The following is a 16,082-nucleotide window of genomic DNA, read 5'->3' on the forward strand; positions in this document are numbered from 1 at the left end:
ATGTATATATATATATATATATATATATATATATATATATATAAGACAACAGTTATTTTTTTTTATTATATTTAATAACATTACTATTCTGACTGTAATTTTTTGATTAAACAAATATAGCCTTGGAGAGCATAATAGACTTCTTTAAAACAATATTTCTGAAAAATCTTATCGGTCCCAAAACTTTTGAACAGTAGTGTTCATCCATTCCATATGTTTTATAGATAATAATACATCATGTACATGTGTCATTTGCATAAACATGCTTGATATTCTGTTCTTTTACAAAACAATTTACTAAATACATATCCATATTTAATAAATGACTGTATTTTAATGTTAGAGAAGCAGTTTTCCCTAAAATGTACATAATGATGTGAGAATTGTGGCCTGTGATTCATTTCTCTCCTACAGTAGCACAGATGCAGGTGAAGACTCAGGAGAACTGGACTTCAGTGCTTTACTGAAAAAGAGGTGAGGCTTTAGTTAGAGATCTAATATGTCACATACATTCATTGTCCACTTTCTCTATCTGTCCAAAAAAGTCCCCAGTGAATACAGTGTGGGTCCAAAATCTGAGAGCACTGATGAAAATGCAATATTTTAATTGAACAATTTGCCTATAATGTCATCGGCATGAGTTAACATGATTTGAGCAAGATCCAGAAAACATCTTGTACAAAGGAAATAACATGCTCAGTGTCACAAATGATTGAGTGACCTATGAATAGTGGAATCAAAGACTTTAGATGTACTGTACTTTGATGCCTTAAAGGAACTTTGGTTGAATCTAACAAAATCTCAAATATTTCTTATTCGTTTTACATATTATGTGTGTTTTAAGTTTTCTTTGACATTGTAAAAAGCACTGTTTATTATTGAGGCCTAAAATACATAAAAAAAAAAGATTTATAAAATATGTGATTTCAAACACTGAAATGTAGGCTTTACTTAGTCATTATTTATTTCTCCTTATTATTTTCTTTCTTCCCATTTGACCCACACAATGATTTTTTCCTTCTAAAGCTTATCTATGTTCATATTTTTTTCCTGTTTTTCTCCTCTGTGGCTGTTCCACTCCCATATTCAGAGAGTAAGTGTGTCACACTGAACTGACTGTGTATGAAGGAACGATGAATGTTGTATTGCCGTGTGTGTGTGTGTGTTTGTAGGATGCCAGGATTATTCTCTCTCCTAATCAGCCACTGATTGCTAACTTTAGTCCTTCTAAGTTTTTCCACTCTGCAGACTGCACACCCACTTGGACCTAGATAGACCAAGTCATGCTTGAATTATTTTTAGCAGACTCCTTCCTCACTACTCATATAGTCCTAATTAATCACATAAACCTAGAACTCTCACGATTCCTACGTCCTTTCACATTCCACGCATTCATAACACATTCACTGACTCTGACAGCACAGCAAATTGGTTATGTCAGTAAACACTGTAAGTTCACACAAACAGTTTCTAACCCTTTTAGTTTAATAAACACAAGAGGCATATGAAGATAAAACATTTGAATAAGAAGGAAGATTCTATAGGCCACAATGCAGACTGCATGTTTTAAGTGCCTTTTTAAAAATGGAACTAAAATGGTCTTGATTGTTTAACAATAAGTTGTTATGTGATCAGTGAACTTGATAATGTGCAATAATCTGCTGTGGTTTGTCTTACCATGCTTGACTCTTGGGTTCTGCCACTACATAACTACAGCAGTTTCTTAAAAACTGGCCCACGGTAAGATTATTTTAAACATAAAGGATTGAACAAATGATGTACCTTACATGCTTAACGCCTATCATCATTTACTCACCTTTATGTTGTTCCAAACCTGTATTACTTTTTTTCTTCTTCTGCAGAACAAAAGATGGGATCCATTGCTATTTTTGACCCCATTAATGTGCACTGTGTAGATGAAACGCATTTTCATAATTATCTTATTTTTTGCGGTTCTTTAAAAGAAAACATAATACAGGTTTGAAAACATCAGGCTGAGTAAATAATGACAGAATTCTCTTTTTTTGTGTGTGTGACCTATCCCTTTAATAAACTTTTAAAGAACCATTTTAAAACACTGTAATGATACAAGATGTTTAGACTTGATTTATCTGTCCTGATCAATCTCTGTCCACTGTTGTGGGTCTGCAGAGCTGTTCATGTGAGCACAGAGTCTGAGGTAGACATATGGGAAATACTCCAGAAGGCTCCACCATCGGAGTATGAAAAGATCGCCTTCCAGCATGGAATCACGGACCTGCGGGGGATGCTTAAGAGACTCAAAAAAATGAAAAAAGAAGAGAAGAAAAGTGCAGGTTTGTAACCTTGCTGAACTTAGTTAACTGTACAGGCCACTCAAGTAGCATATATACATGGCCTTTTTTCATGTTTTGTTATGCTGCTGCCTTATGTTAAACTGCTTTAAATTATTTATTTTTTCCACTTCAATCTAATCTCCATCCACTATAATGAAAAACAGATTTGTGACAACTTAGCAAATTTATAAAAAAAATAAAACAACAGAAATAATTACATTACATAAGTATTCATACCCTTTTCTGGGACACTTGAAATTTAGCTCAGGAGCATTCCAATACTGCTTGTAGATATTACTACACTTCGAGAGGAGTTAACCTTTGGGAAATTAAATTAAATGGGTATGATTTGGAAAAGGAACATGCTCCTCAACAAAAGGTGAAAAACAGCTTAAAATCCATATCAGAGCAAAAATTAAAACCCACTTGGAATCTACGCAAAAAAAATAAAAAAGACCCATAGAACTCTCAAACTGCAAGAAACAAGATTTTCTGGTCTGATGAACCTTAGTTCCAAGCATCACGTATGGAGGAAACTAGGCCCTGCTCATCACCTGCACAGTACCATCCCAACAGTCCAGCCCAGCCTCATGCTGTGGGGGTGTTTCTTATCAACAGGGACTGAGGGACTCGTCAGAGTAGAAGGAAAGCTCAACACAGCAAAATATAGAGATAGCCTAAATGAAAACTTAGTCCAGAGCATTCAGAACCTCAGACTGGGCAGAAGGTTCAACTTCCAACAGGACAATGACCCTAAGCACACAGCTCACAAGTAGCTTAAGGACAACTCCGTGAATGTTCTTGAGTGGCCCAACCAGAGCTTGGGCTTGAACTCAATCTAATATTTCTGGAGAAACCTGAAAAATGTCTGTCGGCCCCCGACCAACTTGACAGAGTTTGAGAGGTGAAGAGATGAGCAGAAGAATGTCAGATAATGGCCAAATGCAGAGGTGTATCATACCCGAAAAGACATGGGGTTGTCAAGATGCTTCAACTAAAGTACTGAATAGTACTTATCAGTTTTTCCTTCTTAATAATTTTTTTTTAATAAAAGTTTTTTGCCTTGTCGTCATAGTGTATAGATTGATGTGAAATAAAAACAAAACTAATTTCAAGCAGTTTAACATATGAATAATTTTTCAAGGCACTGTAAGTCATTGACTGATTTGACTATTAGCGATAGGTTGAGTTGCAGTGATAATGGTGAAGTAATATTAAGTGGATATGAAACGACTACAAATTACCACTGTCAGTAGTTTTCTTGCTTCAGATTTTTCTTGCTGTTTATTAGAAACCCTAAACTTTTTTTAAAACATGCTTATGTGCTGCACATTTCTTTCTAATAGTGTTAAATTTTCATTTTTATTTTTAACCACAGCATTTTTGAGGAAACTGGACCCAGCTTACCAAGTCGAAAAGGGACACAAGATCAAAATGCAAATTGAAGTGGCCAATCCAGATGCAGAGGTTAAATGGCTAAAAAATGGACAAGAGATCCACCCAACTGGAAGGTATTTACTTTGTTCCTTTCGCTGTAATGTAAAGGGGATAAAATTGAGTCACATGTGTTATGCATTCTCTTAAAGTAGTAAAGTACATGGAAACGATTACAAATAACTGTCTATTTCTTTGACTTCTGACAACACCGTGTGCTTACGGATGGATGGACTGCTCTGCCTGCTCTCCGCTGTCAACCCTAGCAAGTGAGTTGAACCCAACAGAATGCTTACGACAATACGCAGCGTAAACACAATCAGCAACTTCAAGGCTTGTCTCTGTGGGGTTAAATGTTTCAAACAGCCTGTTGACTATGTATATACAGGGACAGCTTTCCAAGAATGCATTTCTCTGTACACACAGATGTCAGCCGTGCCAACAGATGGAGGCTGTCAGATGTTTAAGGACTCAAATAACAATAGAACAAAAACTATCCTCGTTGGCTCATAACATCTTTCAGTGACCTTAGTTAAATAAAACCTTTTTTTAAAAATACACCTCGTGAACTGAAGAATTTTATAACGAATCTTCTCATATGTCAACAGTTGCCTATTATTTGTCTGCCACAATATTTTTGACATGTCCTATCAAGGTTTTTTTTATTATTATGTTTTGTGTGTGTGTGTGTGTGTGTGTGTGTGTTAAATGAGTGTTTTGTTGTTTTTCTGATATGTACTGTATTGTTCATATGTGTTTGGAAGAGCCTCTCCAACATTGATGCTTTTTCCCCATCTAGAGAACAACGCTGGGACTGCTACTAAATAATTTCTCATCTTCCCACAGGTACATCTTTGAGAGTATAGGCAACAAACGCTTCCTCACAATCAACAACTGTACGCTGGCAGATGATGCTGCTTATACGTGCTTGATTGGAGAAGAGAAGACCGTCACTGAGCTCTTTGTTAAAGGTATTTAATTTGCACAGACAGAGATCTTATGGAAAAGACAACATTTTACAGAATTCTAGCATTTTTTATTTATATTATTTGTGTGTGTGTGTGTGTGTGTGTGTGTGTGTGTGTGTGTTTTAATAAACATCTCTCCCTGCCTTTAGAGCCTCCTGTTGTGATTGTACGTAATCTAGAGGATCAGATGGTTATGAAGGGAGAACGAGTAGAGTTTGAGTGTGAAGTGTCTGAAGAGGGGGCTCATGTGAAATGGTAGGTCTGTCAACATGCACACACTTCCTTTTCCCTTCCATTAGTAGTACCACATTTTCCGGGACATATTTTTAAAAAGGCCTTTCAGGTCAGATGTGCACCCATAATGAAGTCGAAAAGCTAATATCTGTACTAAACTGCATTACACCAAAGATGCCAAACACAACCAAAGAAGAGTTTAAAGAAAAGGTGACCATTTCTCAAGCTGTCCTGGATAAGTCAGAGTCCTGGCATTCCACAGATGTCCAGTAGATGGCATATGTGTTTCTTTTAGCATGGCTGGCTGGCTGGTTGGGTGGGTGAGTCACAGTGAGGGACAGATGGTGGTGCATGAGTGAGTGCTGGTTCTGCCATGGCTGAAGCCAAGGCTCTATATCACCCGGGCTGTAAATGATCAGTGCCTGGAAAAGGTCATAGCAGCCTTTTAGCACCTCACAAGTGTCCTAGAATGGAATGAGAAAGTCACTAGCGGTTTATGGCACCTATCTTGAATAGTGGATGACTTTGATGATTAGAAAAAGTAGATACTGTTCCTAGTACTGGAACAAAACAATATTGTTTTTTCATATTACAAGTGTAATAGGGTTAATTATAATGTGGTTTTGTGTCTTTAGTCTAAACTGATTGGAATGAACTAGCGTATGGTGTAGAGTTGCATCACTTGCGGATTGGAATAAAAGCTCAAGGGTGCATGTGAAAAGATTAGCAGCTATCAACTTGATATAAATAGTTAGTCCTTTACTATTTCAGCCATTTGATTTATCCCATTGCTCTCACTACCCCGCAATAATGATCATAAATCAAGATTTGCATTTCTGAGGTTTTTATCATTACAGTACATTATCTTTTAAAACTGTTTTTTTCTTTCATGATCAGGTGCAAACTTCTTGGAATTTCCCTTTGCTTTTGTAATTGAGCATCTTTTCTGTCATAGATTTCTTTCCAACTGAATTTATGTATGTTGTTGTTTTTTAACCTCATATTGTTCCATTAAAATGTCATGATTGATCTTGTGCTGAAAACTTTTCTCTGGTGACATACAGTATGGCAGACTTCTCCAATCATTTTGTCTGGTTAAAACCCCCCCCTCCACAATCCCTGCATGCTCACATTCATTTTTGAGTCCAACACCGACATCTCAAAATCCAGACAGCATCTGTTCCATCCTACATTTGTTTAAAAAGCGGGTTCACTCGCATCACAACTGTACACTACTTAAGTTTCATCGCCATTGAAAACCTGATAAACGCGAATCTCAATAGGGTCATTCCAGAGGTCCCTGGCTAAAAAAAATGTTCTGAAGAAAGACAAGCATGGTGATGAAAACCAAAATATTAAACGTCACAGATGTATATTTACAGAGTAGTCCACAATTTTTTCCACAAAAGTTTCACCTAAGATTTGGAGCCAAATTAGAGGGGTGTAAAAATGACTTCAGAAAGATGGCATTATTTTAGTTTTACACATAGATTGATGGGTTTATAAGTCTAATAATCTGTTGTCTTCTGCAATGTTGGGTTCATTATATTCTATTGGTGACAGTTCAAAAATGGCAAAAAGCACTTTTTGTGTTTTTTATTTATTTATTTATTTATTTTTTTTGCCTCAGGTTTGCATGCCTGTAACTCAAAAAGTATTCAAGATATCTTAATATCCTATATCCTTTTAGATTCTGGTTCTTAACAAACTTTCCTTTTGGTATCTTCATTTTAAAGGCCCTCAATGGTTCAGTCCCAGAGATTTGGAAATCTTAATGTGGCTTTGCATACAGCTGATACTTTTCCACTTTAAAAGTGGAATATCGAGAAAAAAAAAAAAAATATGTAAACAAAAAACAACTAGAAATGTACCTCATTTTTTTTCTATCAGCTCAGTTGCATAGAGTATATCTGTCTGAGTGACATAAATATTCTTTTTCTAAAGTTATCATGCCTGGAAATCTAAAACTATTCAATATATCTTTATTTCTCTCTAGATTCTCATTCTTAATAAACTTTTCTTTTGCAATCTTCATTTTTTAAGGCCCTATATGGTTCTGTCCTTTGATTTCAAAGCTGCTCCATGTTCAAATTGTTGAATTGACCTACAGTATATTCAGTTATTGAAAACCATTTGCATCAACAAATATTAATACCAAACTTCTGACCTGTACAGGGAGAAAGATGGTGTGGAACTCACCCGAGATGAGTCCTTCAAGTACCGCTTCAAGAAAGATGGATGTAAGCATGTCCTTATCATTAATGATGTGACCAAAGAGGACTGTGGACACTACCGAGTGAAAACCAATGGAGGGCAATCATTAGCAGAGCTCATGGTTCAGGGTACATATCTTAATATGGAGAGTTTTAAGGCCTCCTATATTTGCTAACTTCTGTCCCTAGCCACATATGTTTTCAGATTGGTACTGTAACTTATTAGAAAGGATGGGAAAATTATATTACAAAAAGTACTTTGCACATATGGCAGTCATTAAGGTTTCACACTTGTGTCTATGTCATTCAAACTTCACCTCTCGTCAGTTTAAAAAACATGGACAAAGACACTTCTGTACAAGGTTATCACTCACACTGCTCACATGCCAGCTATTGTTAGACCTCCTGACCCATATGTTTGAACAGGGCAGGTTTAACACTCTCTCTTTCTTTCATTGCCACACGCTGCTCCATCTCTCTCTTTTATTAGCATCTAAGAAAGATTTATGACTCATTCCCTTTCTCTCCCATTTCTTTTTATTGTTTTCTTCTGTCCCTTTCTCACTCTCCCTTCTCCCTCCTTCATTCTGTCACCTATACTAAGTCTTCAAGCATGTATAGCACTTTACGAGCAAACAAACTGATACACAGGTATGTCTGCTACCAGTTTGTCTGGGCTTTTGATCAAGTACAAGAGGTGCAAAAAAAAGAAAGAAAAGAAGCTGCCAAGTAATACTGTAACTCTACCATCCCGTTGGTGGGATTGTTAACTTTCTTTACCCCACCTCTCTTTATTATCTTAAAGGGAATGTTCACCCAAACATCAATGCATGTTGCTGTTCTTTTTTATTAAGTGAATGGTATTTGGTCATGTGTGATGACATCTTTGACCTCTGACTTTTAGAGAAACAGCTAGAGGTGTATCAAAGCATTGCTGACCTGACGGTGAAGGCCAAAGACCAGGCTGTGTTCAAATGTGAGGTATCTGATGAGAATGTGAAAGGCGTCTGGTACAAAAATGGAGTGGAGGTGAAAGCTGATGCCAGAACTCATATCACACACATTGGAAGGTAAGTGCACATGTGTTAGGTTAATATGAAGTTGGAGACTTCTTGATGTCGATAAGCAAAGTCTATACATTCATCCCTCCAACTGAGGTTAAACAAGCCTGGTTAAGTTAAAACAAGCATTTAAGATTTGGCTAAACTGAATGGTAGCTAGACAATGTAAGTAAGTCAACCCACAAAAACACTGCCAAAAGCAAAGCAGCTCTAAAAGTGGTATGAAGTTTAAAGTGTAATAAAATATTATATTCATAGTAAATAGTAGTAAAGTAAAATTTAAAAGTTTAACTTGTGGCCTTTTCATGGTACTGAACCTAGTAACTTTGTGTTTACATAAATCACAAAAACATGTCTAAAACATTGCAGTGTCCTTTAACTTTATGGTAATTTTATTTTTTTTAGGCGTTTTGGAACTTATTTCACTTTACCTTCATCCAGTGTTCTTTTTGTTCCCCTTGTTGTAAAAGTTGTCAGAAACTGTGCCAACACTTCAGTGCCTGAGTCACATGTTTGAGTGATTCATTTAAGTTATTAATAACTTAAAATAACTAGTTCTGAATCAAAATAGATCAACAAAACTGAAACTACAAAACACTACTGAACAATTGTCATTGTCAGAGAAAATGTAGCGTTATAACGAGTGCCGACACAAGGTCCCTTCTTAATAAATTAAAAAATATTTATATTTAGGATTCATAAGCTGACCATTGATGACGTAAAGCCAGAGGATGAGGCTGACTACACCTTCGTTCCTGAGGGCTATGCCTTCAATCTCTCTGCCAAGCTCAACTTTTTAGGTACATCCTTTAGTTTAATTATTACTTTTGAACGTGAGTTTAAACTACTCTTAAAAAAAAATCTTTGCCATTGTTTTTCAACTGATTGTGTTTTATCTTCGCAGAGGTCAAGATTGATTTTGTTCCACGCCAAGGTAAAAATAAAAACAGCATTACTACAATTCATAAGTCAGTTGATGTGTGTTTGGGAACTACATTAAATCATAAATATTGAAATGGAAGGGAAAAAAAATGTACCAATTAATTTTTGAGAAATGTGTCAAAATGTCTTTTTTTTTTAAAGATCCTCCCAAGATTCATCTTGACTGCATGGGCCGCACCGCTGAGTCCACAATCTTGGTTGTGGCTGGAAATAAACTGCGACTAGATGTACCAATTACTGGAGATCCTGCCCCTATTGTGGTTTGGACAAAAGGAGAAAAGGTAGGAGTTATTCATTAAATTTGTCTGGTAACGATTTCTAACAATCCCTGTCTGTGCGAATAGGCCTGGACTGTGTTTCCCAAAAGCATTGTAAGCCTAAGTAGATCTTAGAAACCATTGGCATTAATGATCTGTAAGATCTACTTGCATTTGGCGAAACACAGCCCTGGTCGACTACAGCAGAGCACCCAAACCTACAATAAACTTCTCCTTTAGAATGATATTTAGTTAGAAAATCTTTTCTTTTTTTTCATTCTTTATGTTGAGGTCAAATTATGTTTTTTTAAATTCATCTGCAGTTTGTGATTTGTAATTCTTTACAATTTGCCATGTTGTCCTGCATATGTAACAGGAGATCTATCAGCTGGGCTTCAGAAGCCTTGACAGGTAGGTACTGTAAAATCTCCCAGCCATAACCAGAAAGTCTTGTCGAGGCTCACTGGGACTGAGAGTTTGTGCTGAAATGGAAGGTTGACAGTAAATTTTCTCACACTTAACCTCTGACCTGGTTGCCATGGCTTCACAGCTTCTGCTCTGCTCATGTAGGGTAGCTTTAAGGAGGGAGAGTCGCGTCCTGAACCCAGGCATACATGGACAGTGAAGAACGGTGAAGTGAGTTTTGGCCTTAACAATCACAACTACTTGTACACTGCACATAATCATGTGTCTGATTTGCTTCTTGCTTTGGCTGTGATGTTATTGACCTGTGTTGTATGATGTCATCTATCTATCTATCTATCTATCTATCTATCTATCTATCTATCTATCTATCTATCTATCTATCTATCTATCTATCTATCTATCTATCTATCTATCTATCTATCTATCTATCTTCTTTTTAAAAAATATTAGTGATTGAAATTGTTAAAATTTCTTCTATACTTTAACTGCGGTTTGCCTTTTCCTGGGTAAAAAGGAAACATGACTGCCATAATATTAACACAGCCATCACTTTGACACACAAATCATAATACGTTTGAGATCTTGACAGTGTACAGTATGTGAAGTTTTTCACATACACACACACCACACACGCAACTCTATACAATACAGTGTCTACAAGGTGAGTGAGTCTTTTATAATCTAAAGATCATAAAGTATAAAGTTCGAAAATAAAAGATAAGCACCATCCATTCATAGGAACTGGGGGTATTTAACAGGTAATGTATATCTTCTGGAAATTCAGATAACTGCTGTATCTATGGGTGTTTTGGCATTTGCAAGTATTATATTAGAACTTCCTCTGTGATTTGTTCTTGATTCCCTGGTTTAGAGAATTCAGATTTGAAGGCCTGTGACTGATCCAGGTTGATATGAAAACCATTTTTAACAAGTGGTTTTGATTGGTTGTTCAGGTGCTGACAGGCTCACATGGGCGGGTCCATGTGGAGAGTACCAAAGGCCACTGTATCTTTACCATTGAGGGGGCGGAGCGTCAGGATGAGGGAGTGTACTCTGTCATTGTACGCAATCCTGCTGGAGAGGATACAGCTGACATTAATGTCAAAGTTGTTGGTAAGCCTTTTTTAAACCCCATTACCATGGGTACATTTCCCAGCGGATCTCTGAGAGGCTGAAGATAAGCCTTTATTTATTATTAGCCATGTTGCAGCACTCTTTTGTACACTTCAGAACTGCACTAAAATAAAATGCATCAAAAGGACACAAACTTAACTGTCCACATCTCTTTCTGGCTGTTTATTATCACTCACTTTATTATCACTGCAACATTCAAATCTATAGGAGAGAGCTGCCATTTGAGATCTAAATGCCTTTGACGTAGCGGTATATTAGCTGTACAGAAGAAATGGTTTGACTGTGCTTTTAATGTTTTACAGATGTGCCAGATCCACCTGAAGCTCCCAGAATCCTTAGCGTCGGTGAAGATTCTTGTATTGTCCAATGGGATCCCCCACTCTTTGATGGTGGCCAGCCAGTCATAGGTGACTTATTAGTATTACACCATAAGTAGTCACTATAAGTAGTCAGTATAAGCAGTTCATATTCTATTAAGTCAATCTTGTTTACATCACATGTTCCTGAGAACTATCAATGGATTTTGCTCAACCTCTAACTTAATACAAAATATATCTAATTTGAAGTTAAGTGAAGGAGCATACATATTATGAAGAAGCTACCTAATGAAAAATGACCTAATAATATTGCTGAAAATCAGCTTTTAAATGTGCACTGTAGAGGAAGTGCATGATTATAACAATGTACTATTAATGTCTTTCAGGTTACGTTCTTGAAAGGAAGAAGAAAAAGAGCTATAGATGGATGAGACTCAATTTTGATCCTTATAAAGAGACGACATATGAAGCCAAGAGAATGATTGAGGGTGTAGCCTACGAAATGCGTGTTTACGCAGTAAACGCCATCGGCATGTCACGCCCCAGTGCTGCCTCCCAGCCATTTGTGCCAGTTGGTGAGTTCCACTGATTTGATTTAGAACTTTGCTTCATAATAGGGACTTGTTTGTTTTCTCTGCTTTTCTTTAAGCCTCTGATACGGATATCCATACAGTGTGAATCAATGGGAACTGAAACAGTTTGGTTATCAATATTCTACAAAGTATCTTCTTTAGCATCTTCTTTAATTGTCACTTTTGGATGAACTATCCCTTAAGGGTTGCAAAAAATGAGCTATTTTGCCACATTTTTTCATTCATCTAATTGGTACAATCAACAGCTTGTGTTCTAATAAAGTGGTCTGAAAAGCTTTTTTTCCAGTTTAAACAATTGACATGTTAATGATGTTCTTGCATTCATTGTTTGCTCATATTTAACATAATCTTCTAGTGAGCTGTATTAAAAGCATTGCTATCTAGACTGTTGTCTGTTACAAGACAGCTGATAAGGAAACTATCCATGGCACCCTTCTCTATAAATAATGGCATGTTAGCTCTTTGCAAAGCTGTATCTATGGCATTGTCAAAAGAGAAGAGGGGGCAGGACACTGCACTTCCTTTGTTGCTTGCCTGTCACCGTCTGCCAAGAGAAGACCACAGCAGGTGTTACAGAACAGACAGACAATTTTAAGGCTTTACTTGTAGAACACACCAGACTGAAGTGATCCAGAGACAGAATGACCAAACCGATGCTCCCCAAGACTGCTGAGAAGAAGCCAGCTGAGGCACCACCAGCTGAAGCACCACCAACCGAGCCAGTGCCCGATGTCCCAGCAGAATCCAAAGAGCCAGAGCCAGAAGCACCAGCTATACAAGACCCTGCACAAGAGGCCAGTATTGAAGCTCCTGCACCTCCAGCTGAGGAGGAAACTCCTGCTGCTTCTAAAGATGGAGCTTCTCCAGCAGAAGCAGCACCACCAGGAGAGGAAGGGGCACCATCTGCAGAAGTGCCTCCTGAGGAAACTGTCCCCCCACCAGAGCCGGAACCAGAGCCTAAACCTGTTGGCAGTAGGCGTTTATTTCTAACAATCTTTTGTGAAGATTAACAATGCAGGGATTATACCAGTCTTCATGGCATCTTTATATATTATACAGTATATCTTTATGCATCATTGTCCTTAACTTATTTCAAGAATACACCATAGAGTGGCATAAATCCTAAACCAGTTTGATAATACCTGTCCACATACAGTTTAATCAATATGTATTGTATTAAGCTTGGGTATTGATATGCTTAAGTTGGAGCATGTAGGATTTTACTGTCTGCTTGTTAAGTCTGAAGTCACTGATTCCTGGTCCAAATCAGATGCCAAAAGCAAATAACAAACGGTGCTAATATATACTTACAGTGTGTTGTAGTACAACCAAAAAATCACAAACCTAACCTTTATTGCAATATCGAAATCTCAATTATTTAGACAGTGATTCATCTCTTTTGAATCATTAAAATGTTGTTGTCTGGGATGTCTTGAGCCTGGAAACTATGGTATAGCATTTTTAAAATCTTTATATGAATAAACCATGCTCATAAATAGCTGTTGAGCATTCTCAATTGAAACAAGTAGAGACTTGGACCCGGAAACATTACTTACGTCATGATTTAACAAATTGCCATTAATGTCATTGTGTGTATGGTTGCATATAAAGATTAGTGAAATGTTGCAGGCAAAAAACATTAAATGTCAGTAGTGTAGCATTGAATAAAGCACAGTTTACACAGAAGTCACTTCCAAACCAAGCAGTGTTCTGTTGGTCAATGTGGCAAAATTGCATCTTAAATCCGGTGCAAAATCTGTGTGGGGAAATCTTTTGCTTTCATTTACGATTGCAAATTCCTAATGAAATAACTTGATCTCAACATGAAAATTTAGGGAAGAATGGTAAATGTGATGAATGCACCTTAAGGCCTGAATAAGTACAACAAGGCAAAGCCTGATCATTTTACACTGTTTATTCCTATTGGCCTCATATTTAGAGCGATAAACAGTTGTTTGTAGGAAAAGTAATTGAGTAATCTTTGCACTCTAGATAACTCTTGGCTAGATATGAATAGATGTTCTTGGATTTGCTGCAAGTTCACAGTCTTCATAAAAACACAGCTTGACCTGGGCATGTCATTGCCACTTAAATATGGCACAAATAGTTTCGACTGAAGCTTGCTTGCAAATCATAGCAGACAGCATGTATATCTTCAGGAGGCCCTTTTCACCACTGTACAAGTTAAACTCAGTTGGTTATTCTTGTCAGTAATGAAAGGCTTTCTGTGAAGGAAGTCTCAAAGGTAAGTGGCCACAAGACTGAGGTTGCTTCCATAGCTTCCATGGCTGCTTAGTTTAGTGACAACAGTATGCTCTTCTCACATTGTTCAGTGGGACTTTACTGGAAACAACAGTGACAAATCCAGCCATGTATTAAACAGTCTTCAGTACTTACTCTGATGGCTTAGTCACAGTATATAAGTGTAATATAGCAAATGTTGCACTTAAAATACATCATACGCACAAGGCTTTTCCTTACTGTCAGCTGACAAAGCTGAACTCTACAGTAGTACATCAATTTACCCAAGCAAAGGAAATGGTACTTGAACAAAACTTTATACAAGAAGATATTTGACTTCCTGTCCACAGCTCCTACCAGTGAACCTACTGGCCTGTGTGTGGAGGACATCAGTGATACCACCATCTCTCTGAAATGGAGGGCTCCAGAAAGAATAGGCTCAGCTGAGCTTGAAGGCTATGGGGTTGAGTACTGCAAGGAAGGCTGTAAGTGTGTTTGTACTTTGAATAGGGGATGGTTTAAAGATTCATATGTTTAGATTAAGATTAATATACATTCTTATTTTCACCAAGGCTGCATTAACTGTTTTCTATTCATATATTTTAAAATGTAATTTATTCCTGTGATGGCAAAGCTTTTTCAGCAGCTATTACTCCAGTCTTCAGTGTCACATGATCTTTCAGAAATCATTTTAATATGCTGATTTGTTGCTCAAGGAACAAGAATCAATTTCCTTACAAAAAAGTCGCAGTGATCCCAACCTTTTGAGCATTAGTGTAGCTCTAGCAATTCAGGTGTAAAATATATGATTTTTAACTGCAATTTCTAAGTACTATTCAGAATAAATCCTCAATGTTCTGTGTCTGAACCCTTTATTTCATCTTTATAGCTGATGAATGGATCCCTGCATTTAAGGGTCTCACAGACAGGACCTCTGTGATCATCCGTGACCTGCCAACCGGAGAGAAGATGCAGTTCCGCGTAAGGGCATATAACATGGCAGGCCCAAGCCCTCCTGCCACACTGCAACAAGCAGTCACCATCCGTGAAATCATGCGTGAGTTACACAAAGAATATTTTTTGAATGAATGTTACGATTTTAGGATAGGGTTTTACACAGTGTGGACAGCTAGAGATTCAAATGTATTGGCTTTTTGTCTTCTTGATCATATGTTCCCAACCACATTCCTGGAGCCCCCCAACACTGCATGTTTTCCATAATCAAACACACCTGATTCAGATCATCAGCTCATTTAGAAACTCCAAGACCTGTAATAGGTGTGTCAGACACAAAAGAGAAATTTGGCTTCAGGAAAGTGGTTGGGAACTACTGCTCTAAATTGTGTTTAGAGCCATCATATGTTAATGCCTCATGATACAGATGAATCTACCTGATAATAGAATGAAACTAGGCTTATAAATGCTGATGTTCAGGCAAATGAGCTTTATTTTTAAGTGGATATCCATCCATCCATCACATTACAGTTATGTGTTGGGAAGGGAATGAGATGGGAAAGATAGGTTATTATATTCTAAGATGCAGGGCCACCATGTGAATCATTTGCATTCTGTTATTGCAGAGCGACCCAAAATCTGGGTACCCCGTAACCTCCGCCAGACACTTATCAAGAAAGTAGGAGAAATGATTAACCTGGTAATCCCCTTCCAGGTGAGAAAAGTCATCCTTAAAATCGTGTTTGAAACGTGTACACCACTAGCAAAATTATGCTGTGCAACATGTGACTAATCCATGCACACAAATTAGATTTGTTTCTTGGCAGGCATTCTGTGAGTCGTATGAAAAGATCCAGTAAAGTTCTGTATTGATGTATCCAGCAGTATTATTTGTCACAATATGAAACCATTGGCTGTCCTCTTTTGATGCAGACTTTGACCTCCAACATTTTCCATCAGCTAGAGCTTCAGTGTTTGGCTAGACTGTAGCTT

The 16,082-nt window shown here is 37.3% G+C and overlaps 2 protein-coding genes across 2 annotated transcripts in view; both read left to right on the forward strand.

Moving 5' to 3' along the window:
- Positions 1-16,082, forward strand: part of LOC132105653 (myosin-binding protein C, cardiac-type-like) — a 32,382-nt gene that overhangs the window by 10,340 nt on the left and 5,960 nt on the right. Inside the window, exons 8-26 of the mRNA XM_059510941.1 lie at positions 415-474; positions 1,091-1,093; positions 1,717-1,740; positions 2,152-2,315; positions 3,694-3,826; positions 4,016-4,018; positions 4,596-4,720; positions 4,867-4,972; positions 7,127-7,293; positions 8,069-8,234; positions 8,919-9,025; positions 9,130-9,159; positions 9,309-9,448; positions 10,804-10,963; positions 11,287-11,391; positions 11,688-11,876; positions 14,486-14,620; positions 15,025-15,192; positions 15,716-15,804. Of these exons, the coding sequence (XP_059366924.1) occupies positions 415-474; positions 1,091-1,093; positions 1,717-1,740; positions 2,152-2,315; positions 3,694-3,826; positions 4,016-4,018; positions 4,596-4,720; positions 4,867-4,972; positions 7,127-7,293; positions 8,069-8,234; positions 8,919-9,025; positions 9,130-9,159; positions 9,309-9,448; positions 10,804-10,963; positions 11,287-11,391; positions 11,688-11,876; positions 14,486-14,620; positions 15,025-15,192; positions 15,716-15,804 (2,074 nt within the window). The remainder of the gene's footprint in view (positions 1-414; positions 475-1,090; positions 1,094-1,716; positions 1,741-2,151; positions 2,316-3,693; positions 3,827-4,015; positions 4,019-4,595; positions 4,721-4,866; positions 4,973-7,126; positions 7,294-8,068; positions 8,235-8,918; positions 9,026-9,129; positions 9,160-9,308; positions 9,449-10,803; positions 10,964-11,286; positions 11,392-11,687; positions 11,877-14,485; positions 14,621-15,024; positions 15,193-15,715; positions 15,805-16,082) is intronic.
- Positions 12,096-13,027, forward strand: LOC132105643 (fibrous sheath CABYR-binding protein-like). The gene has a single exon (XM_059510931.1). The coding sequence runs from the start codon at positions 12,536-12,538 to the stop codon at positions 12,902-12,904; it is 369 nt and encodes a 122-aa protein (XP_059366914.1). The 5' UTR covers positions 12,096-12,535; the 3' UTR covers positions 12,905-13,027.

This window comes from Carassius carassius, chromosome 2 (genome assembly GCF_963082965.1).
Source record: "Carassius carassius chromosome 2, fCarCar2.1, whole genome shotgun sequence".
NCBI classification, from domain to species: domain Eukaryota; kingdom Metazoa; phylum Chordata; class Actinopteri; order Cypriniformes; family Cyprinidae; genus Carassius; species Carassius carassius.

Bases quoted from the DNA above. Each gene is read 5' to 3' on its own strand.
- LOC132105643 (XM_059510931.1), top strand. From the start codon at position 12,536: ATGACCAAACCGATGCTCCCCAAGACTGCTGAGAAGAAGCCAGCTGAG.